The sequence below is a fragment of the Rhipicephalus sanguineus genome, chromosome 2, assembly GCF_013339695.2.
Source record: "Rhipicephalus sanguineus isolate Rsan-2018 chromosome 2, BIME_Rsan_1.4, whole genome shotgun sequence".
In the NCBI taxonomy this organism is placed as follows: Eukaryota; Metazoa; Arthropoda; class Arachnida; order Ixodida; family Ixodidae; genus Rhipicephalus; species Rhipicephalus sanguineus.
This window is the reverse complement of record NC_051177.1, coordinates 122,887,403-122,912,888: the sequence shown is the minus strand read 5'-3', so window position 1 is coordinate 122,912,888 and position 25,486 is coordinate 122,887,403. Positions and strand designations below refer to the sequence as shown.

Genomic DNA, 25,486 nt, shown 5'->3' with positions numbered 1-25,486 from the left:
AGCGGTCATTCTACCGGTTTGTCTGTCTGTCTCTTCTCCCTTAACTGCCCCTAATTTGCGAAGTTGAAGTTTATTTCAGGCAAAGGAAAAAATGTACCTTAGAAGCCTTATATTCTCTCATCCCATAATATTGACGTCTTATTCGCTTGGTGTGGGTAACCAGGTCACAGAGGTTTAGCCCTCTCGAGGGTTAAATCTCAGTGGCCTGGTTACCCACACTCCGCATAGTCGCATATTCATTGAAATGAATATGCGGACGCGCTCGCAGTATCATCCCGTGATGGTCCCGTAATTTCTGTATAGCCGATATTGGCGTTTGCAAATGCAGCGCTATTCGAAAAGTTTGCCGCGTCCGATGACTCCGCTAAATCTCCCCTATTTGCGTCTGATTTTCCACAACCGCGCTATCCTTTGAAGAATCCACGGTGCTCCTCTAGGAGGGCTGAAATAGCGATTACCAGACTACAATGCCTAGTACCCCCACTGATATTTACCTTCACAGGTCCGGTCTGGCACGGTTACCTTTATTCCTACAATTTAGTGAGAGTGAATCTATGCGTCATTTATTTTTTTTTAAGGTGGCGAAGATTTAAAATTCAAAGAAAAAGACTGTTAGACCATTCCGAAATGTGGGCTTGCACTTAACATTTAAGACGGTTCTTTCTTCTGTTGTTAACCTACTGGGTTTCAGCCACAGAAGCGTTTGTGATACCGTATGTAATTTTAACGCGATAGCGTTAGAGAGCTCGTGTCTCAGAAATTCCGCCGTCGGCGTCGGCACCGTTGGTTGTGAGCGAAAAATCGTCCGTGACCGAAAAATCGAGAAAGGAAATAAAAATAAAGAATAAAATCTTTGGTCCCATTGAGGATCGAACCCGGGCCGTTCGCGTGGCAAGCAGGTGTCCTACCACAAAGCCACGATGTTACTTGGAGCTGCTTCGGAAAAAAACACTACATAAATGCCATGTAGTGGAAAGAGTCTCCTAACGCATTTTGTTCGGCAGGTGTCACGACGAGAACGAGCCCATTCGGCGATTTATAGGCGCATTTGGGAGGCCATTAAACTACGTCGAAAAAGGCCGGGATAGTGCAGCCATCGCCGCTAAAAACACACACGAAGTTTCAAACAAAAATGGACAATCAAGCCAACGCCGACTTGCGGAGGCGTTGATCAAGCAAACAGCAAACTCTAGATAATGTGCTGCCATCTATGAGGCATTGTGAGACTCTTCAAGGCCTCCGAGATGGCGAGCACGCGGCGTATATCTTGGAGGCTATGCGACTCTTGCTTTAGATCAAAAACCTGTACCATTCGCGCGCGCGCGCACGTGTGTGTCTGTGTGCGTGTGTGTGTAACAATACACATTAATAAGTATGCACTTAGTGGTTGAAGTGCGCACTAGGGGCCGGATTTCGCTATCGCGTTCAACTCTTAAAGGCGAAGCTCAAGGGTCCCCCAATTTTTCTATTGGAGACTAAAAGAATTCAATGATAAGGTTATTTACCTTAAGTTTATTATTATTATTATTATTATTATTATTATTATTATTATTATTATTATTATTATTATTATTATTATTATTATTATTATTATTATTATTATCATTTGTGTTTTGTTGCTATCATTAGCGAGCTGTCTTCTAAGCTATTTATTTTTGAGCCTAGTTCCTTTCTAAAGATATTTGCTTTCGACAACAATGTACTGCCCGTTCGCTGGCCGATACACCGGGGTGGGTTGCGCCAGGCTGCTGAGCAACGAACAAACCAACCAACGCTGTACTGGCGGTCGCTAGCTGTCACACAAAACAAGGGCACAATGACAATGCGATCGCGAAAAAACAGCGTTTAGTTAAAGACGGACCGCTATCCAACCTTTTTAGCACTTGATTAACTATTAAAAGCTAATATACTAATTGCAGAGGTTTCAATATGAACATATCAAAATTGATACGCACATACACGTTTTAAGTGACGCTAGCACACCAGTGACACATCACACGCACTTAGGTATATTTGCATATCGGAGATCTGCCGGTTTAATATCGCGGTGACCCACAACTGCCCACGCGGCAGTGTCGTTGAAGAGCACACGCGCGCTTAAAGAAGTTTGAGTTCGTGATCGGCGTGGGCGGTTTTGGTTTCTTCGAAGTCGCGGAGGCGGTACAGCACATTCGTGGGAGTCGTGGACATGGTCGTGTTCTTGGGATCCGCAAATGCCCCGGATGTAGGTCCGTCTGAGTGGGGAGTTTTCATGACGTCACGTTTTAGTGTCCTTAAATGACTATAAGCACTGTTGAAATTGAGTTGGGTCATTCCACGCCAAATGTCCCAGCCATTTTGGCATCAAATGCATTAAAAATAAATAATAATAAAAGATCCTGACGATTTATTGCACTTAAAACAGTTAACTGCTAGAATATTTCGTTTAGAAAAAAAAACTGGTCGCGTGGAAGCCTTTCGTATTTCGCGAAATGTCGTCTGAGTGATGTTTGTCTGAAGATTTACTCTAAGATTATCATTTCATGTTTCGATGCCGAACTTGGTTTACATGTTAAGCAAAGGCGTTTGTGCAAGGTGTTTGAATCTCAAAAAAGATTACTGCAAATTTTCTGTCATATATGCTTCATGAAATCTTGCAAAAATGCTGAAAGCTGCATTTTCTCCCCCTGTAAAATAGCGCTTTGTATGAATATCTGAATAATGAATGCTCACTCCACGGAAAGTATCTTGCGATAAAAATATTTTCCGGCTACTGAAGTTTGTAAATCTTACCGGAAAAATCACAAGCTTCAGAAAATCTTCTTATCGGGCCACATTGACACGCAACTTACACCACGCGGTGCTTCATTTGCAAATCAGCTCTATACCTTATTCGAAAGCAAATAAATAGTCCTTCTTATATGACAAGCTTTATCGATACATTCTTTTTGTTTTAAGCAAGCAAATAATTTTTGAAAGTTTTCCATTGACGACAATGGGGAACTTCACTGGGGAAGCTGCCGTATATGAACAAATTGGAAGATAGTTGAATTATTTCCTTCGGCGAACTTATTTAGTTCGATGAAAGTTTTAAATTATTCACTTTATTTCTCCTCAGGGTAAGCCGACGCTACCTCAGGGTAACCCGACGCGTATGTGTGCGTGTGCGTATGTGTTCGTATGTGCATGTGTGTGTGTGTTCGTACGTGCGTGTAATGATATATAAGGACTCAAAACATTCGTTGACGTTCCGAGTATGTTTGCCACGCGGAGACGTATCAGCTGCGGGCCTCAATCTCTGTCTATCCCGATCATCGTTCTCGTCTTTCTTTATTCTCCATCTTTCTTTCGACAGCGTTACGCTTGTGGCGTCGAAACCAGAGCTCATCACGCTCTGATCGAGCCGACAGCCCCTGGAGAGCTGCGGAGGTTCCCCGGAGCAATTTCGGTCGCTGCACGAAGTGATTGCCCGCAGGCCGAGCGCGAAGTTGATGACCGAGGCGTTTCGCAAACAAACAAACAAACAAACAAACAAACAAACAAACAAACAAACAAACAAACAAACAAACAAACAAACAAACAAACAAACAAACAAACAAACAAACAAACAAACAAGCAAACAAGCAAACAAGCAAACAAACAAACAAACAAACAAACACAAGCGCAGTCATTCACGCACTCGCATGGTCTGTAGAGTGCCACGGGCTTATGTATGTAGCAGAATCGCTCACACATTTGGGCGCGAAAGCGAGCGAGCTAGCCAGTGATGGAGCGGCGAGCTGCGCCTCCGTGACCAGCCGCATCTATGACGACTTGATCAATGATATCGCTTTGATGTGCAGTGTCGTCTTTCTGTGTAGCGTCTGCAGGTTTAGCTTCTTAGTTGTTGAGGTTGACGAGGCTGTTTCGTTGGACGCATAGTGATCCATCGCTGGTCATTATGGAGGTGTTTTATAGAGGCAGAAGATAACAGCTGGGTTTGCTTTCATCCTAAAGATGGGCACGAGTCTCCATTACAGAGTTTGGTGAAGAAAGAAAGAAAGAAAGAAAGAAAGAAAGAAAGAAAGAAAGAAAGAAAGAAAGAAAGAAAGAAAGAAAGAAAGAAAGAAAGAAAGAAAGAAAGTTCCACTTCGCTCGAACGACTTATCGATGCTATCCGGTTAACCAGCATACTAGGTAAGTTACGAGCATATATATCGTAAGAGCCCGTTTATATAGACGCATTCAACATAGGTCTTACACCTTAGTAAAGCTTATGGAGCATTATGCAGTTATGACTCGTACAAAATACAGCATGCCGTTAACGCAGAAGACACTGATTGCGCAGTTTTCGAACTCTTCGCATCGCTAAAGGCCCGATTACGTGGTATTTACGACTTGTACATCTTTTAATGCAATGAACGTCTTTCAATGAGCATATTTTAATGAGATCCTAGACGATTTGGTCTCCGTGATAATTTGGTACCCGTGACAATATTGAATACCTGAGTTTCTCAGACGTGCATGCAAAGCAGCCTACGCGAGTCTTTACATTCCGCCCCGATATATATATATATATATATATATATATATATATATATATATATATATATATATATATATAATCATTTGTAAAATATGCAATAATATGCTTATATAGTGGTACTGTGACTTTTGATTTGGCCGAGTTGGTTTATCTAGGGTAAAACATGAAGCAGCACGGAGAAGACGAAAAGGAATCGAAAAACGAACATACTGCTACTACTACTACTACTACTACTACAATACCTTGGTTTGGGCGAGTTGGTCCATCATTAGTGAAAACTTGAAAGCGCGAACGACGAAGACGAAACACATACAACAGGACTTGCGCTTAACTTGCAACTGGCGTTTATTGGAAACGAACAGAGTCGTCCACATTTAAGCTGAACACCTAATTAGTATTCAAGACCTCATTGAAGCTGTTGTTTAATACATAATTCGGAAAATCATTACTGTGTTTGTCGACACCATGATTAGACGTTCTACAACGGGCATTGCACTCGTGAAGTATAAGAAACGTTCTAGTTTTACCGGTTTGAATACTAATGAGGTGTTCAGCTTAGATGTGGTCGACCCTGAACATCGTGATATACCCCCGCATCAAGCTCATGCATATGCACTCGTCATCCCACAAAAGATAGCGTGGGTTTATTTTGAAAACATGATATTTGAAAACAAATCTACGGTGTATCAATGTACTTCGAAAGAAAAGCCACTTCATTTTCTTTTAACAGCAAAGAGGGGCTGCTGACACACTTATCACCTGCTTTCTTTGTTCACCAACGTTTCTGAAGGGCTGAGGTTTACGGTCGAAATTCCATCCTGGAATTTCCATCCTGGAATTGCCCTGTGGAAATTCCATCCAGTTTCTAGACCTTCAGAGTATTTTTTCATCATCTAGTCATGCCTGTTGGAGTTATAACCCTAGGTCAAAGATAAGTGTTTTACCCTTCGACAGTGCCCACACAAGCTAATAAAAAGGGACATAGCCTCCACTTGTATTATTAATGCCTTGCGCAAGTCATGCGTTCACCAGATGGAACCAAGCGTGTCCAAGCAAGTTAGCAGATTAAGGAAGGCAGGTTTTCCAGTGCATGTTGTATCATCTGTATGCGAGACATTGCTCAAGAAATCAAAACAGCAAAAGGAACGGGCCACAAAAAATCTTGACAAAAGGCCTGTGCATGCAATCCCATACCTTCACAAAGTGTCTCATAACTTGAAGAAGATATCTAACCGACATAATATCAATCTAGATTTTTTCAGCGCCTTGCAGACTATCAGCTGTCTGCAACCTTCAAAGGACCAAGAAACGCGTGCAATGTCATACCAATCATAAGACTGTCTACACTGTGTGTACTGCTAGCGTAGTGTACCATATTCCTTTGAGTTGTGAACGTGTCTATATTGGACAGACTAGTCAATGCTTCAATGACAGGGCGAGACAGCACAATAACGATGTCAGAAAGGAATTCGATAGCCACTTGGCAGAACATTGCAAGCAATGTGCTTGTACCCCTTTATTTTACAACACCACTTTTCTGAAAAAAAGCAGTTCAAAAACAGAACGCGAAATCGTCGAGGCTTACTTGCTAAAGAAAGCAGGTGATAAGTGTGTCAGCAGCCCCTCTTTGCTGTTAAAAGAAAATGAAGTGGCTTTTCTTTCGAAGTACATTGATACACCGTAGATTTGTTTTCAAATATCATGTTTTCAAAATAAACCCACGCTATCTTTTGTGGGATGACGAGTGCATATGCATGAGCTTGATGCGGGGGTATATCACGATGTTCGTTACCAATAAACGCCAGTTGCAAGTTAAGCGCAAGTCCTGTTGTATGTGTTTCGTCTTCGTCGTTCGCGCTTTCAAGTTTATACTACTACTACTACTACTACTACTACTACTACTACTACTACTACTACTACTACTACTACTAAGACAGGACAAGCACTGAACTGCCAACTGAAAATTATATTCAAGGAACACAAGCTGCGAAGTTCGTTCCTGCTTCGTAACGGGAAGTTTCGTTCAGACGTTGTAGAGCGGCCGCCTTCCTGCGCGAGCGTGACTAAAATTATATAAAAAGGTGGCGTTCGCGTGATGTAAGGTGCACGGTAAAATAGCCACACTGGATTGCTTTCGCCTGCGAGTCGTCTTAGACGAATGCATAAGGGAACCTGTGAGTTTATTCTTCTTTTTTTTCTTCTTCTTCTTCTTATCATTGTTGTTCTTGATGTCACGTTCGCTTGTTCATACCTACGATTTTGAGACCGTTAACCCCGTTTGGCCACACTTTTTTTTTTCGCACTTACTAAAGAAGAATTGTGGAAGTATTCTCGCCACTACTCACTCACAGCTTAAATCGCTGTGGAACTAACCAACCACAGCTTGGTGACTACTCGCTAAGCAGAAAATTGAAAAAATAACGATAAAAATGATACCCCGCCCTCTCTATTACGGCTACATAAAGTGCGGACAGGTCGTGTTCGCGGGGCGAAAATGGTTTGAACGTGACCGCCATTCGCAGGAATGCCATCGACGGTTTCAGCGCTCGAGAGCCGAGTTTATTTATATGCGCAACACGTGCACAAAAGGGCACTTAAATGTTTTTTTTTTCTTTTAACATTGTGATACATAAGCAAGAAGCCGACTGGAATGTTTACCAGTCTTCCCCGGGAGTTTCCCTGACACCCACGTAAAAGGCGGATTGAAATAGCTTTCCGGTCTTACTGCACGCCGTGAGCGAACGTGCGCAACATAGGCGGTAGGTAAGCCTCATGAGTTTGTTTGGAAACATGCTGGTCTTCTACGAATATCGACCGAGCTTTCGAAATCCACGTTGACATTCTGGTAGGCAAAGTAGGTAGCAATTGGAACGCGGAGCACCTAGATTGAGGAAAAGGCCGAAGTTCACACTGCCGGAGAGTTTACACAGCTTTCGCTTCCGGTATACCGATGAAGAAGGAAGAAATACTCTGGAGGAGATGAACTGTGCGGAGCGTAGAATTCGACGTGAAAATTGCTGGAAGCCGCAGTCGCATCCACAACACAGGAATCGTGTTTCTTGCTTTTTTTTTTACCCTGCATGACCTGGATGTGGGCTTCATTGATAGCCTTCTGGCTTCTTCATGGTTGTTCGAGTTTGTAAGTTGTATGTATGTAGCGCAGTGTCTTTTCACGGCCATTCAGTGTTCTCCATTCAAAGAATCTCAAATGTATCAATGTATTTCTAGCGCTCCGAATGATTTCGCCATCTCCTTTCAAAGTGCACGTGCCTGTCTATAGGTTTGAATGATCCACAGTAAAAGAAAGATAAGAGAAAAAGTTTGCCAGTTTTAGTGACACACCCTTCCAGTTCCCACTTATTCCCACAGACATTTCACTTCTTGTTGCTATACTTTTCAGTCATTTCACAATAACGCCAACTTGGGTCGATCAGTATGCACTTCTTATTCCAAGAAACTGTGGTATAGAAATCATCAAAGCGATTTCTCTACCTGGTTAGAATTCACAGTAACCCTCGCGGAGGTCTTTGGCCGTCCTGCTGTGCGTCGGCTTCGTGCTGAACAGCGCTTGCGTGGCCGCGTACAGCGAAAAGATGAGACTTTCACAAGTTACATCGAATATGTGCTCTTCCTCTGCAAGTTCGTCAACTCGACTCTGGACGAAGCAGGCAAGATCAAGCACATCATTAAAGGCATCGATGACGGTGCATTCCAGATGCTTGCTTCAAAAAGTCCGCAGACGGTCGCCGATGTAATGCAGCTGTGCCAGAACTACGATGAGCTGCGTAGGCAGCGCGCTTCAACACGTTGCGCCGCTCAAGACACAGCGGATCTTTCATCTTTGGACTTTCGCCATGACACCACCGACCACTCAGCTTTAATGACATTCGCGAGGAGGTTGCACATCAGCTATCTATAATCACAAGAGCACCTGAGCCGCTTGCGCCCTTGTCACCAAGTCCTACTCAACCTCCGGTTACAGCACCACTGACGTATGCAGCCGCTGTTGCTCGGCCACGCGCTTCAACGTCTCCGGCTACATACCAACCAACTCGTAACGCTTACACGTCGCCGCCAGCTGCACGCCCGTTTACCGCTTTCTACTCAACCAGCAGTGCTCCCGCCGTCAGCCCATGGCGCACACCTGATAATCGACCCATATGCTTTTCATGTGGCATCCCCGGCCACATAGCCCGCTATATAGTGCCGCCGTCGCAGCTGCCCTTCTCGTGACAATGCCGGGGCCTCCAACTACATGCCGGCTCAACCGCGATGTCCCGTTCCTGCCGATTCTTCTACGGACATACCTCCCAGTCGCCGACCATTCAACTGACGCCGTTCGCCTTCACCCTGTCGCCGATCAATTTCTCCAATGTTACGCCGTCACAGCCCACCCCGAAGGGAAAACTGACAGGCGCAGTTCCGGCGGCAAGAACTGCGTTGTCGGCGAAAATTTCAAGACCTAATTTCTGTCCCCCGAACGAAATCGAACTCTCTATAGATGGCGTTGACGTTGACGCACTTGTTGACACTGGAGCCGCCGTATCTTTAATTAGTGAAAAACTCTGCCGAAATCTGAACAAAGTAACCACTCAACTTATCGACCTATCTTTGCAGACAGCTACGTCCCATCATGTTCAGCCTTCAGCATTGTGCACTGCGCGAGTCGTCATTCAAGGTGTCCTGTATGCCGTCAAATTTGTCGTTTTATTCCGTTCTTCGCACGACGTTATTCTTGGGTGGAATTTCCTTTCGTCAAATTCTGCTGTGGTCGACTGCGCTCGTTCTGAACTCACGTTATCTGTGCCGTGCTTCGACTCCGATGATCGCGCTTCGTGTAAAGTGTTTGCCGCTTCTGACGTCGACATTGCGCCTTTCTCAGCCGCCCTCATCCCGGTGTCATGTGCCTCTCCTCCGGAATCACCTGCTTTGTTTATACCATCGGCCACTTCTGTGCGCCGTCGAAATTTCTTGCTTCCGTATGCCGTCATCACTTTCTGCGATGGTCACGCTGCCATTTATGTGTGCAATTCCTCGGATAGCTCGTCATCCCTACTCCACGGAGAATGCCTGGGAAGCTACGAACTTTACGACTGCGTTCTCCCGGCTACCATACCTGATCCCACAGCATCCTTCCCGATTTGTGCTGTCACCTCACCCACTGCGGCTAATAATGTTGTGGAAGTCTTCTCCGGTGCCATTGATTCCGCGCTCCCACCAACCCAGCGAAAAGAGAACACGAACCTCCTAGAGCGTTTTCGCACTTAATTCGACCGTGACCAACCATGCTTAGGCCGAGCATCCGCAGTCGCTCACCGCATTGACATCGGTCAACAAGCCTAGCTAAGACAACGTCCATATCGTGTGTCATCTGCTGAACGTCGTGTCATCGACGAACAAGTGGACGACATGATGAAACGTGGCATCATCGAGCCCTCAAACAGTCCCTGGGCTTCACCGGTAGTCCTCGTCAAGAAAAAAGACGGGTCCATCAGGTTCTGCGTCGACTACCGCCGCCTTAACAAAATAACGCGCAAAGACCTATACCCTCTCCCTCGTATCGATGATGCCTTGGACTGCCTGCAGGGAGCAGAGTTCTTTCTTTCGTTAGACTTACGCTCCGGCTATTGGCAGGTGCCCATGGCAGAGGACGACCGCCCGAAGACAGCCTTTGTAACACCTGATGGACTATATGAATTCACCGTTATGCCTTTTGGCCTCTGCAACGCTCCTGCCACTTTCGAAAGAATGATGGACACAATTCTGCGAGGTTTGAAATGGAACACCTGCCTCTGCCATTTGGATGATATTGTGGTATTCTCAAGCGACTTTGCGTCCCACCTGAGCCGCCTCGAGCAAGTCCTTACGTGCCTTTCCACGGCGGGACTTCAACTTAACTTGAAGAAATGCCACTTCGGAGCTCGCAAGCTTATCATCCTAGGTCACGTAGTTTCCAAGGACGGTATCCTCCCTGACCCTACGAAACTTAGTGCCGTTGCTGCGTTCCCGAAACCAACCACAATCAAAGAGCTCCGAAGCTTCATAGGCTTATGTTCCTATTTCCGCCGCTACGTCCGCAATTTTGCCTCCATTATCACCCCCTAGACCAACCTTCTTGCCGGCAGTTCTGATTTATCAGCCTGGTCGCAGGCGTGCGAAGATGCATTTTAGGAACTCCGACGCCTCCTCACGACGCCTCCCATATTGCGACATTTCGATCCGAGCGGCAACCGCTGGGTCATTGTCGCTATCGATCACCTTACGCGGTACGCTGAAACAGCTGCACTAATTCATACTGCAAAACCTTATCTTAAGGCATGGGGCACCTCGGGAGTTACTCAGCGACCGTGGCCGAGTTTTTCTTTCCGAAGCTATTACAGCGTTGTTGAGCAAGTGTCGCATCATACACCACACCTCCACGGCATATCATCCGCAAACTAATGGAATGACAGAGCGTTTCAATCGTACACTTGGTGATATGCTGGCCATGTACGCTACATCCGACCACTCCAATTGGGATAGCATACTGCCTTTCGTCACGTATGCCTACAACACTGCAACGCAGAGCACCACTGGATTTTCGCCTTTCTTTCTTCTTTATGGACGCGAACCATCATCCACAATGGACACAATTCTGCCTTATCGGCCGGATCCTTCAGAGTTTACAACTGTCTCACGAGCAGCTGCACATGCTGAAGAATGTCGCCAGCTTGCTCGTGCGTTCACGTCACAGGACCAGACACGCCAAAAACATCGCCATGATGCCTCGACTACGCCCACGTCCTTTGCTCCTAACGCAATGGTGTGGTTATGGGTTCCGTCGACTCCTTCGGGACTCTCCCACAAGCTTTCTTCGAGGTACCATGGTCCCTATCCGGGTAGTACAACAAACATCCCCGGTCAACTACCTCGTAGAGTCGCTGGACGCATCTGCGGACAAGCACCGTCGTGGACAAGAAATCGTGCACGTCTCTCAGCTCAAGCAGTACCATGACCCTTCTGTGTACACTTGCCCTTAGGTCGCCAGGATGGCTCCCGCATTGCCCGGGAGTGATTGTAATGAAGGCAGTGGACACGGGGCTCGAGCCAGGAAGAAGAGAAAGACGACACACTGTGATCGCTGGCCTGCTTTGTGTTAGCCCTTATGCAAAGTAAGCAACTGCTTCGTCGGGTCAACTCCTGCTTGTAAAACGCCCCATTTGAACACACACACACACACACACACACACACACACACACACACACACACACACACACACACACACACACACACACACACACACACACACACACACACACACACACACGCGCGCGCATATATATATATATATATATATATATATATATATATATATATATATATGTATATATATATATATATATATATATATATATATATATATATATATATATATATATATATATATATATATATATATATCATCAGCCTGTCTACGCCCACTGCAGGGCAAAGGTCTCTCCCATGTTCCGCCAATCAACCCGGTCCTGTGTTTTCTGCTGCCACGTTATACCTACAAACTTCTTAATCTCATCTACCCACCTAATTTTCTGTCTCCCCCTCACGCGTTTGCCATCTCTTGGAATCCAGTCAGTTACCCTTAATGACCACCGGTTATCCTGCCGACGTGCTACGTGCCCGGCCCATATCCATTTCTTCTTTATTTCAACTATGATATCCTTAACCCCCGTTTGTTCCCTGACCCACTCTGCTCTCTTCCTGTCTCTTAAGGTTACACCTATCATTTTCCTTTCCATCGCTCGCTGCGTCGTCCTCAATTTAAGTTGAACCTTCTTTGTAAGTCTCCAGGTTTCTGCTCCGTGGGTAAGTACCGGTAAGATGCAACTGTTATATACCTTCCCCTTGAGGGATAGTGGTAGACTACCATTCATGATTTGATAATGCTTGCCGAATGAGCCCCATGCCATCCTTATTCTTCTAGGTATTTCACTCTCATGGTTCGGCTCCGCGGTTACTACCTGTCCTAAGTAGACGTACTCCTTTACAACTTCCAGTGTATCGCCACCTATCGCAAAGCGCTGTTCTCTGCCAAGATTGTTCCACATTACTTTAGTTATATATATATATATATATATATATATATATATATATATATATATATATATATATATATATATATATATATATATATATATATATATATACATATATATATATATATATATATATATGATCTACTAAGCGCTATAGTTATATAAGGTTATATGGCCTACAGTTATTAGTTATAAGTTCTACAGTGCTGTTCCGTGTGTGAGCTGCTTAAAGGGACACTAAAGGCAAATATTAAGTCGACGTTGATTGCTGAAATAGCGGTCCAGATACCTCGTAGTGCTACTTTTATGCCAAGGCAGTGCTTATTTTGAAATAAAATCACGTTTTAGTGGTCCGCATCGCGTTAGCGCACTTCAAATAACCCGCCTGAAATCAGACTTTCATACGTCACTGCTGCCGTGCCCAACGTTGCCCGCCTTTACTGCGCGGCCGCCGACACTAGTAGCAGCAGAGCGAAAGTAGCGGGACGGTGACCCACAGCAGCAACAACGGCCATCGAAGCCATCGAAGCTTGACGCAATCGTCGCAATGAATGTGGACGGAGAACTTGACAACGAGACATTGGCTCGCGACGCTGGGCTGCAATTCAGCGACTTGAGCCCCGATGATCTCGGTATGCTGCTGAGGGCTCGTAGTGCCGGCGTCGTTGCATGCGGCATTTTCTCGAACTTTCTGTCGGAGCGACTTTCACGAGCGCGCAAAACACACGCGGCAATGCGCGATCCCGAAACTACCGCTGAGACGCGACCGCGTGAGCGAAGCAGGGCGCCGGGCGAAGCGCAGTTCAGCGAAAACGGAACCTTTGAACCACGCGCGCCGTTCCCCATGGCAACGCCACAGAGGTTCTTTTTTCCATGAATCAAACGGAAACGAATAAACAGCATTTTATTACGTCTTTTGATGCACGGAAGGTTCTTTTTTTATTGCTGCTAGTTTGATTACTAGTGATTTATTGTAGGCAGACTCTCATACGTCATCGGGATCACTTCGAAAATGTTCCACTCGTGGCGCTCATCATGTGATACATTTAGCTTAATTTCTCGGTAATTATGGCACTGCTCTTGATAATATTGCCGTTTTAGCAGTTGTCATACATTGAGTTTTCACTCTGACGTAATTTGTTATTTGCCTTTAGTGTCCCTTTAAAAACAGCAGCAAGACTCATTAGCAATGATCAAGAGGGAAATTCACAAAGAAGAAAGCTTCGCTTTAAAGGAAAAGCGAGACAGAGAATGAGAACGGGTGTGTGACCTTGATGTAGGAGCCGGTCTCGTCGTCGTAACCGCCGTTCTGGCCGGCCCCTTCGTCGTACTCAATCTTGCTGGCGTCCAGGCCCAGGTACCAGACGTCGCGGTACTGGGACACCTCGGTACGCTCGTAGCTGCTCAGGCGGTTGCCGTAGTACAGGAGGGCCTCTGCAGCAGCACCACGGTGGGCGAGGAAAAAGCAGTAGAAGTCATTCCTAAACACTAAAGTTAGTTGCAAAATCGCTTTCTGTTAGACACAACCAATGAAACCGACAGACAATAAAGCCGAGGAAAACATAGGAGACGTTATCTGTTATTTTTAACTGCAGTGTGATGATTAATACACGTCAAGAAAATTCCGGCTGTGCTAAAATTTCATGGCAAACACGCGTTTCGCTGTGCCGTTTGAAGGGGCTGCTCAAAATGCCAACAAACGTTAGATGCCGATGCCACCCGCATCCACAGAGTGTATTGGCTCTAACCTTTTTGTTGAGCGTGTTTCTTCTGAGTCTGCCTGCATCTGTTTGTTTTTGGCGCAATATTTAGACCGTGAAAGTGGGATAGAGGGCATTACATGTCCTCTGTCCCCTCTTCATATTTTAACTATCGCGCCAGGAACAAGTATGCTCAACAAGGCGGAAATCTTGCCGCAAAAATGTGGCACTGGCCACAGGCGTGCGCACGGAGAGGGGCAGGGGTGCCCCCCCCCCTAAATATCCTAAGGGTGGCGCCAATTGAGCGCCATACCTTCACTCAGCCGTACCTTTCACGTCATTTTTAATGCAAAGGGTTATGGCTACGCATGTTTTTTTACGATAATGGAGACCGAGAACCCCTGATGTTGCATTCAAAGATCTGTTTACTTCCCACCTTTAGACCCGAAAGCCGGAGACCAATGGCAGGCCTTTGTGAGAAGCACGTCATCGCTTGATATGCATTAACAGGGGGGGGGGGAGGGGTGCCTCCCCTCCGTTGTTAATGCATATCATTAGGGGGGGGGGCACTCCCCTTAACGAGAACCCTGCTATGGCATCGTGATGTCATCGTGATGCCTGCTCCAGAGTATCTCGAGATCGCATCAGTCATAGTCGGCTCTAATAATACCTGAACGCGTTCAGAAACCCAACCACTAAATCGCCCCGTGTGCAGCTGTAGGGTGGGCTGACTCACCGGCGGGCGAGAGGGGTAGCCGCCGTCCGTGGGGGTCGACGTTCGGTCCGTCGGGCGACTGCCTCCTGCGGTGCCCGTCAACGGACAGTGCCCCGTTGCAGCTGGAGGAGTCCAAGCTTGCGCGCAGCTCCGACGAGCTGCCGCCGCCGTTGACGCCGTTGGTGCCATTGTTATTGTTGTTACTGCAGCTCTGGCTCCGACACGCAACGCTGTATAGAAAAACCGAAGAGGAATTCATTGAACTTGAGATAGAGAGAGAAAGAGGTGTAAGCTTGTCGAACCAAAGGTACTTTGACAGTTTCTTTCTTTCTTTCTTTCTTTCTTTCTTTCTTTCTTTCTTTCTTTCTTTCTTTCTTTCTTTCTTTCTTTCTTTCTTTCTTTCTTTCTTTCTTTCTTTCTTTCTTTCTTTCTATCTATCTATCTATCTATCTATCTATCTATCTATCTATCTATCTATCTATCTATCTATCTATCTATCTATCTATCTATCTATCTATCTAGCTATCTATCTATCTATCTATCTATCTATCTATCAAGCAGCCTAGTTCTTGTGCTCTCGCGGTCGTTTCGTTAACTCGGTACATATTACAATTTGCAAGGCATGATATATGAATGAACATGAATGACAGGCAATGGCATGAATAGCATTATGCATGTTACATATCTCATGACATGAATGGCAAGATGCCATCTTGATGTGGTGATCGTTCAATTACCATGGTATGTACGCGAACGTAATTGACATGGCGCTCTTGCATGACAAACATGATTTACAGGTCATGACGTAAATGTCATGACAGGCATATTGTGTGTAATGAAATAAAAAGCATAAATGGTACAACGCGTACGTCGTGAAACCATCCTGGTCTTTTCATAACATGGTATATTCTAGAATGTGCATGTATGCATGACACAGATGCAGTAATAAATGACATGTCATGATATGACATGCCAGGAATGGCATTTATGCTATGACATGAATGGCCTAAATGACGTCATTACAGTCATTTTTATTTTATATCTGGGATATCAGTATATGCATGACACATTATAAGTATCATGACCATATGTCGGCAAACTCACTGATGAGTCCACTAACATAGGCTCACTCAGGCTCAGACGTACCCATGAGTCTGGGTCTAAGTGAGCCCGACTGTGTAGCAATTCCGGTGAACCTGAGTCCTAGTGAGCTTGCCAAAGTCAATTTTTGCTGTGTTTCAGTCGGAGTGAGCCACACTGAGCATAAATTTTGTGCATTTGCAGGGTCCGAGTGAGTCATGTAAGCAAAAAAGTATATATTCTGAGTAAGAGTGAGAAATGTGTAATTTACCGACCTAAAGGAAAACCGCTGTAATGTTGCAGCGACGGCCTGAATGCGGTGTGGAGCAAGTCATAGTTCCGCCGCAAGGGCGAAGCAATGAATGCGATAGCAAGAAACTAATGCTATACGAGTGAGTGAGTGAGTGAACAACTTTATTGAACGATCCGGCAAAACAAGGAGAGGGGAATGGGTTGGTGGAGGCTCTTGCGTGCATGCGAGCCTCTCAGCCGCGAAGGGAGCCCCTCGCGCTGCGAGGGTGGCATGTCACGTGATACGAAGTGAGGCTCGCCAATGCATACTCTCAGTTTGAACAGCGCTCCTGTTGCAAAGGCGGCCGAAGCAGCGAAGGAAACTAGCATGCTTCAAGTGTCGAGCTGTGACACTTGATAGTTCGCGCTCATCTTCTGTTTGTTCGTTTAACGGCGTCCCTTGAGCTCGACTGACTTTCGTACGCTCCGTAACATGAGCGCGGGCATCACGGTGAAAGCGTGAAACATCCCTCTTCCCCTCACCACGAGAAAACCGCGCGAGCAGACAGCGGAAGGGCAAGGTTCTCCCTGCGCAAATATAAGAAGAAGCGAGCGAGCTCGCCGACGACTTTTAAATGCGCCCGTCGCGCTCCTAGCGCCATCTCGCTGGTAATGAAGAAACGCTCATAAGCGCCTGCCGTCTCTGAGTCCGTCCAGCGGTAAAGGGTGTGTATATAACACTCGCCGTTAGCTACGTGGAGGATCTGCGTTTCGTGGCGTAGTGGGTAGCGCCACTCGCTGTGGAGCAAGAGGTCCCTGGTTCGATTCCGCGCTTAAGAAGCATTTTTCTGAATTATTTATCTTTGGGGCTTTTATATATATATATATATATATATATATATATACATACTTATACATATACGGTGCATGACGGCGACGGTAAAATTCAGCCGAGATTGTCCATGTAATTGCTATCACAATAAAATACCCGAGGACGTGAGTGCGCGGGCTTCGTTCATGTTGTCGTCCGACTCCGTGACCGCCGCTTGCAACACCCGCCCTCGAGCAAGAGGTACCATTCTTTACAAGCGTCGTTAATAAAATTGGCCGCGTATCTGCGTGCTTCGCTGCAAATGTCGTCTAAAGACGATAGAAGAGGTGCTGCATGAGACATGGACGCCATCTGGCAATACGTCGGGAAACATGAGTGCTGTGTTGCGGGTTGGTGTTCCCGGCGCAGCAGCAGGCGAAGACCGGTGGTGACCAACACGACCGGCGGGCCTTCAGATCAGCAGCCGAGCACCGTAACTACTGCACCATCGCGACGGCCCTTACAAGTGTCCAAATCACAGCGGCAATGATAACGCAATTTCACTTCGCTATGACTGGATTGGCCTCGAGATCTTGGAGTGGCGCCCTCTCGCGTGTAACGTCAGAGCGGGGACGCCGCTCTCAACCGCGCTGCAGCAGCCGCTGCTCCTGTATGCGGATCGTCTGCTTCAGGCGGGAACTTTGTCGCACGAACAGCCTCGCGACGGTCAACTAACGCCTGCAACGAATGTTTTCGAGTGTAATCTTGAACTTGTTTTAGTTGCGGCCCAATCGACAGGGCCAGAAAATCCCCCGGATGGTCGACGAGTGCGCCGATGCCACCGACCGCATTGCTGGTAAGAAAGTGAAACCATGTGCGAGTGTTCTCGCTCGTTATCTTGTTTCCGCCGTACGATACTAATTAGCTTGGGTGTTCTTTCGATATTTCAGTAAGCGTGCCGTTCTTCAGCATCTGCAAGTATGTAGGTAAAGCTTGTGAAAGGTAGCGGTGCCTCATCGAGGGCGAGGCGGTGTACGACGCAGGACACGTTGCTGAATGCGCGGTCGAGGCCGTCAACAGAGATCGCATCACCGCCGCTGCTTTCGTCCTGCAAACAAGTGCGCAAGTGCCGCCTTGTTGCACAGCCGATGCCCATGATCGCAGTTTGTCCCGTAATGTTGGTTCAGTGAGAACGATATTACGTCGTAGTTCCTATTACTACCGCACAGGGCCGTCGCATGGGTATTAGAATATAACAAATAGTTAATCGCTGATTATACCACGCACAGGGCCACAGAGATTAACGTGGCAAAGGCAAGCTCGGTGCAGTTTCACGCCACGCAGCCTAACGAAAAGCTTAAAGAGCTCCGCTTTTAAAAAAGCGTCTGTACTGCCTCAGGTGAAAACTTTTAGAGAATGTGCACTAAACAGCGGCAACGGGTTTCGCTTATGACTTTATGATAAGCAGTCCGCTAGGCGCTCGCTTGCCTTCATAAGTAAAATACGTATGTACGCCATCCAAATGCAGCCGTATAGTCTCAGATATCCTGCGCCGCTCAGCTGAACTCACGAGGCGCGCTTTCCTGCGAGGCGATTCGGAGGCCGCGTCGTCGGCTCCTTGTCTAGGGGCCTTCGAGGCAGGTTGTGGGACGGCACCGCACCTCGTGTAAGTCGCCTATGCTTATAGCCTGCGTGCAATAAACGCCTTAAGTATTGGCGAGGCGCTTAAACACGGTCACAAGCTTACCTAAGAGTCGCGCGTACGGTGGGTAGCAGAAGTCACTGTTAGAGCACTGCACGGGCTCGGGCCTACCCGAAAACCCGGGCCCGGGTTTGAGGTGGCGGGCTCGGGTCGGGCCGAGCTTGCACTTTGCTCAGTTCTTGAAGGGACACTAAAGTGATACAATCAATCGTTTAAGACTAATAAAGTGTGCTCTGAGAACTCAGACGTAATTAGTTTCACCATCATAAGGAGGAAATCAAGGGCAAAGTTCCATTTTTTAATTACGCGCGGAAATCTCCGCGCGTGACGTCACGGATATTAAAATGTATTTGTCGTATTTTGGGGACTTTGGGTGAATGAAACTTCTTGAAACTTGGTATGTTAAGTCCATGGCCCTCTCAGAGGTCAATGTACTTAATTTTTACCCATTAGAAACTACGTAGATCCCAGTGGACGCCGTCATAATCTATGACTTCACGGTGTTCCACGATTTTTATGGTGGAGTCGGCGTCCGCATTTTCTTTTTGCACGTTTTCTCGCTTACCAAGGCTCTTGTCGCAGCGAGCGTGGTGATTATGGAATTTTAAGAGTAGTTTACTGATAATAGGAGAATTGTTTTTTTTTTTTTTCATTAGTGTCCCTTCAAGTGCGTCCCTCATACGTTGAGCGTACATACACGTTTCACATTTTATCTCGATAAAGCGATTTTTTTATGTGGGTCAAGCTATTTGTAGAAGCTTTATGAGCGACCAGTACTCATCTTCTTTTGCTTCTTGCATATGGGGATACTTGATTTATCTGAAGCGGGCGAGCTAAAAGTAAATAGACCAGGCGCTTATGTACTTGACATCTCACTATTCTTTACTTTATTTGCATTCGTTATTATTTTATATCCCAGCTGTTATTATGTAATCGCAATCGTAAATGTACTATAATAAATTTATACCTATAACTTATCATCGCAAGTGCAATCACGGAGCTCCAAGGCGGGGAAACGTTCTTGGAAGTTCCAGCCCTCCATTGAAACGAAATGACTGCGCGGAGTCTGTTACATATAATCCCTATAAAGACACATTCTTTTTCCGTGGCTCCGTCCCCGCGAGATGTGACGCGAGATGAACATGCACAGCTTGCTTTGTGTGCCCACATTGTTAACATCTGAGCTTTCGTCTTGTGCCACTATATCATGGATGTCGAACTCGAGTCAGCTAACGGGCCGCATTCACGAAAATTTACTTCCGCAAGGGCCAGGACATTGGCGAAGGTAGGAGTGGAGAGTGGGGGAGGGGGGGGGAGGGGGGAGGGGGGTTTTACCAGATGTCAGCGAACGTTGCCATTTGAAATATCTTTTTAATATTTCATATATGGCTCATTTCTGAAAGGTATTTGGTGGCAAGATTACACCAGCATATTGATGCATATCTCCGAAATGACTAAAATCTGGGCGACATTTCTGCAATATAGAGTTTTGTTTCACGGTTGTGTATCAACACATGATGGCTGCACGAAAAAAAAAAATACTTTAGACCTGTCATGCCTGTGTAGCCCAAGAATGTACTTATAAAAAAATTAAAAATATATGGGACGAAGACAGTTATGTGCAGGCCGCAGGCCGCTAGCGAGAGGTCCGCTGGCCGCATGCTTAAGACCCCTGCACTAAACAGTGCGAGAGCTACATGATACTGCCACACAGCGTTGGAATGTGCAGGTATAGCATAAGTCCATTAAACATCTATATTCATGTTTAAAGGCAAGGTATATTCGCTTGACGAAATATCTGCCTTGAAATAAGGAAGGAATACAAAAGGGAGAAGGCAGGGAGGTTAACCAGACAGCAGTCCGGTTGTCTACCCTACGTCGGGGGAAAGGGAAGAGGAGTGGAAAGAAGGGAGAGACAGAGAGAGAGGGGGGAGCGAAATAAGAATCACTAATTCCATGACGGGTGATGTCGCCTTACCTCGAATCATATGCATCCAATGAGTAAGCGTCGAGAAGCTTATTCGCACCTTTATTACCAAACTGGAATGAACCCCGAAAATAAATCGCAGCCACTTTGTCCACCTACTGCCAGTCGTATACCAGTGTAGTCTTACCAGTGTAGGCCATCTTCCACCGGTACAACATCGTTAGGAAGGCATCCATTATTATAATATGAATAAAAAAAGAACCCTGTGCAAGCCGTGCATAAAAACACTGCTGAAAACTGCAAGGAGAAGCCCTCAGATGCATTTATAGATTGTACTCAAGAGTGGCACAACGTTCGGGAACGAAAGAATAGAAGGGATGAACTAGACAACTGTTTTCATTCTGCAGAGGTGCAAAAGACATCCTAAATCTGCTCCAGTGCTGGAAGTTAAGAACTACGACTCCCGACGCCTTAACATTTTGCAAGACAGATGTGGGCCCCTGCAGCTAGCGCAAGCAGTGCAAGAAACTTTAGCGCGGCAGGACATGTGATACAACGGCGCATGTTTTGCTTATAGCGGAATCTCTTTATAATTTGATTTTTTGTACAATAACATAAGAACAAATAAACTATTAACTATGCCACAGAAACTTATAGACTGTATATGAGAGCAGTGGTGTGACATATCAAAGGAATGCTATGACAAAGAGTTTAGTTTTTTCCACTCGGCTTCTTATACGTATTTCCAAAGTGCACGTGGTGCACGCGGTTCGTTATTATTTTTATTTAGGTTAGTGTATTCACAACAAATCTAATAAATTTGGCTTTGTTCCTCTATTTCTCCTGATGTGGCAAGGTGCTACTATGATAAATATAGGTGCTACATATCCAGAAGGGTGCACGGTTGGCTTTGTAGTTACAACATGCTTTAGAGGGACACTAAAGGGAAAAACGATGTTTGTGGTATTAGTAAATTACTCTTACACAATTTTAAAATTACCACGCCTGTCGCGAGAAAACGCGCAAAAAGAAATTACGGGTGGTGACGCCGCCTTGAAATTGCCGCATCAAATGCCGGAACGTGATGGATATTGACGGCCTCTGCTAGGTCCTACGCAGTTCCTAATCGACGAAAATGAAGTATATTGTCTTCCAAGGGGGGCATAGACTTGACATACGAAGCTTCAGGAAATTTCGAGTAGCCAAAGTCGCCAATATACGAAAAATACGCTTTGAAATCCGTGTTGTCACGCGTAGAGATTTTGGCACAATATTTAGAAATGAGACTTTGACCATGATTTTCTCCGTTATTCATGCATCTGTGTTGGTGAAATTAGCAACATTCGATTGCTCAGAGCACAATTTGTCAATCTAAGCCGATTCATTGTTTCACTTTCGTGTCCATTTCAATTTCAATAGAGAGCGCAATAAAAACAAAGTGAAGAGAGCGTTCTGTTCTCTGTCCCCTCTGTTTTTATTGCGCTCCTTATTAAAACCGGACTCATGCTGCAAAACACTTTTCTTCCTACAATATCTGCTACAAAACGCTCTTCATGATCCCGATTGTATTCGCAGAAAATTAGGTATACCACTGCCGAACAAACGTTCATCGTACCCCGTATGTCCGCTCAAGTGTTTCCACGGTGAGCCAACCCCCTTTTGCAAGAAAGTACCGTAGGTTAAAGTATACTTGCTAGCGAAGCATGCGCCAAGCATGCGTACATATTTGGCACATAAAGCGCCTTGCGGTTGATTCTATGTTCGGGCAACACCACCTAGATTATTCGCTCGGGCCCCTGTCGGGCCCGATCTGTGGTCGGGCCGGGCCGGGCCGGGTAGGCGAAATTTTTTCTCGGGTTCGGGCCGGGCCTGGGTCTCGATTTTCGCCGCCGGGCCGGGCTCGGGCGGGTAAATTGTAACGAGTCCCGGGCCCGGGCCGGGCCCGGGCCGAGAATCACGGCACGTGCAGTGCTCTAGTCACTGTCCGCGAAGTGCTTGCTGCACACGGTCGATGAAGGCGTGGGGCGCTTTCCCATTCTGAGCTTGCGTTGCACTTCTTCAGCTCTGGGTCCTTAGGGTAGTTGTCTAAGCTAACGCCTTTTCACGAGCGGACGAAGTACACTGAGGCACAGAGCAGTACTTCACCATTGCGCAGCACTCGCCGCGGCGACAAGCAGCCGCAGTTCTAAAAAAAACAAAGAGTTGTAGTTCTAAATCAACGTTAAAAGCAGACCCATGGTTGTTCGAACAGCGTCAGTAGCCACCATATGCAAGATAACCAATTGAACTGCTTTTTTGTTGAGATTTACCACAACGGTGGTTTCAACACGGCGCTGGGCCTACGTAGCAGACGAAAGCGCGCGAATCCCCGCTCTGACGTCATACAGGCGCCGTTCGCAGCGCCGCCATCGGTCGCACACCAGGCCAATAGTCACGGCGCCGAACTTCAAGTATCGCCCCCCTCCTTCTCTGCTTTTCTGTCCGCGCTTCCGCAACACGCTAGAGGCAGGCTTGGAATGAGAGTATGGAAAAGGCTCACTGGAGTGGTGCGAAACGTCCTGGCCCATGCCAATAGTGTATACCCACGTAAGCTTTCCCTTTCACCCTTGCGGCAGAGGTCAATGCTAGAATATGGGGCGCGAAGGCTGTGACGTTACAAGAAACGAGCGAGATCGACGCCGGTGATAACAACACCGTCGAAGTTTCTCGATTTGGGTGGATAAAGAAAATTGGCTCAGTTTCTGTTCCTGCTCGGCGTTCGCTCGACCACATGCAATATGTGTTGTGTCGGTGCTCTCTGCTTTCGTGCGGGAGCTGCGCAAGCTCGCATTTTTTCGTGACTGACGACTAACATCATGTGGATTACTCGTGCTGCGCGTCAGCGCGTGCTTGTGGCAATTTGTATCAGTGGTACTAATGTTGCTTCTGCGGAGCGGACGGATTTTCCCAATGCTGAGTGTCCAGCAATACCTTTGAGAACGCCGAGGTAAGCATGAGCCAAAGTTTTACCAGAGCCCTCGCGAACCGTAGTTCGATTGAAAGCTTTCGAATGGGCACATTGGTGTCAAGCAGGTAGCAAGAAAAGAATCAGTTTCGCTGCAAGGGTGAAGCATTGAACGCAATAGCAACAAAGTGCAATGTTACACGAAGTAAGGATCTCGCGTAACTCTGCAAAACGCTGGTGTAAGGGAATACGCCGCGCTCCAGGGAGAGAAGTGGTTTTCGTGCAGTCCGTTGTCTCAACGCGAACCGGTGAGAGCACAACATGTAGAAAGGTATACCCGTCAGGTGGGGCAAAGGTTCGTCGTAGCGCCCCCCCAACCCTACTAAGTCAATGTATGGGGCAGATTTTGCGCCCCCCCCCCCCCCTCTTAGGTGACTAGAAGGGTCAATGTACGGGGCAGATTTTGCGCCCCCTTCTTAGGTGTTTAGCCCCCCCCACCCCCCCCTGTGCGCACGCCTATGGGTGTACGAGCCGTTTGCTGATGTCTGCCGAGATAGCGTTCGCGTTATGATCAAAGTTCACACTTGCTGCTTGGGCGACACAGCCGTCCCCCCACCCGTCCCCCGGTATCCCTTCATGCTCCGTCAAGACGGGCGGGTCGTTTCCTCTCTGCTTGAGGAGCAATCGACGGCAGGCCTCGCACGCGGGTTGATGTTATAGCATGCGCCCTCCGTGCGACGAAGATGCTCGTTCCATCTCTCCTTCAGCCGCGTTCGTTGTCAGCGTTCGCGCGCTTTTACTGGCGGGTAGAACATACGGTGCGCGGGGCACCGATGTTATCGATGTCATCGATTTGGATTTTATACGGAACATGACGGCGACGGCGAAAACCCGTCGAGAGTGTCCATATAACTGGCAATAAAGAAAGCTTGGAGTAAAATGTTGCCGACACTCGCGTTGGGTTCGGTATCCGCTCTTGTAACTACGCAGCCATTATCGCATATCTACTAATATATTACTTTCTAGTCTAGTGTTGCTGGACCGCACAGGAATACGCCAACGAAGGCTGCTTATGATAACACGTCAGCTCGCTGGGGCGCTAATATCTTCCCGATAAACTACACGCCTGTCCTTTAACGCGACTAACAACGTTACGGGGGACTATACTAAGTTCCGTATAAGTAAAATGGAGCAATTAAATCGAATTCATTCGAACCATTTTATCTCTTTATTTCCTTAGTAACCCATCTGCAAATTTCTCCTCATAACGGGACTGAGCAGTAATTGTTCTTAGTCGCGAAGAAACGAAATTCGAATCGAGAAACTGAAAAATTACGTGCCTGAAAACCTTGTGACGTATTCACGAATTACCAATGGCTATGTTCTCGAATATTTGGCCGGATTTCGAACAGGTGTCGCCAAGTTTGACCTTATATACGTGCTCGATGAGTGGGCAGTATGCACGTAGAGCGTGGCGACGGAACATTTGTATAGCGAGAGAGCGTGGCACGTACGAGATCGACCAATCGCGAGAGACACGAAAGCTTCTATAGCGCATGAAGAACCCCCCCCCCCCCTCCCTCTCCCACCACGAGCGACATCGCAGAAATATCCTCCCGGTTACAAACGAGAAAGCATTTCGATGGTCACATCCGGAGCGAACTCGGAAAGGGCACCGATATAATCCCGGCCATCTGGCTTCTCCATCGGATCAATGGCGAGCTCTCATTTACTGTGGCACATTTCTCATTCCCTCGCGGATGCGCCCCGGAGGCAACTTCCATTTCTGCACTCACTCA

General features: G+C 46.7%; 1 protein-coding gene across 1 annotated transcript in view; it reads right to left on the bottom strand.

Moving 5' to 3' along the window:
- LOC119383613 (dual specificity tyrosine-phosphorylation-regulated kinase 4) overlaps nucleotides 1-25,486 on the bottom strand; it is a 321,020-nt gene that overhangs the window by 43,766 nt on the left and 251,768 nt on the right. The window contains exons 3-4 of the mRNA XM_049412594.1: nucleotides 15,014-15,222; nucleotides 13,848-14,011 (exon numbers count right to left, since the gene is read on the bottom strand). Of these exons, the coding sequence (XP_049268551.1) occupies nucleotides 13,848-14,011; nucleotides 15,014-15,222 (373 nt within the window). The remainder of the gene's footprint in view (nucleotides 1-13,847; nucleotides 14,012-15,013; nucleotides 15,223-25,486) is intronic.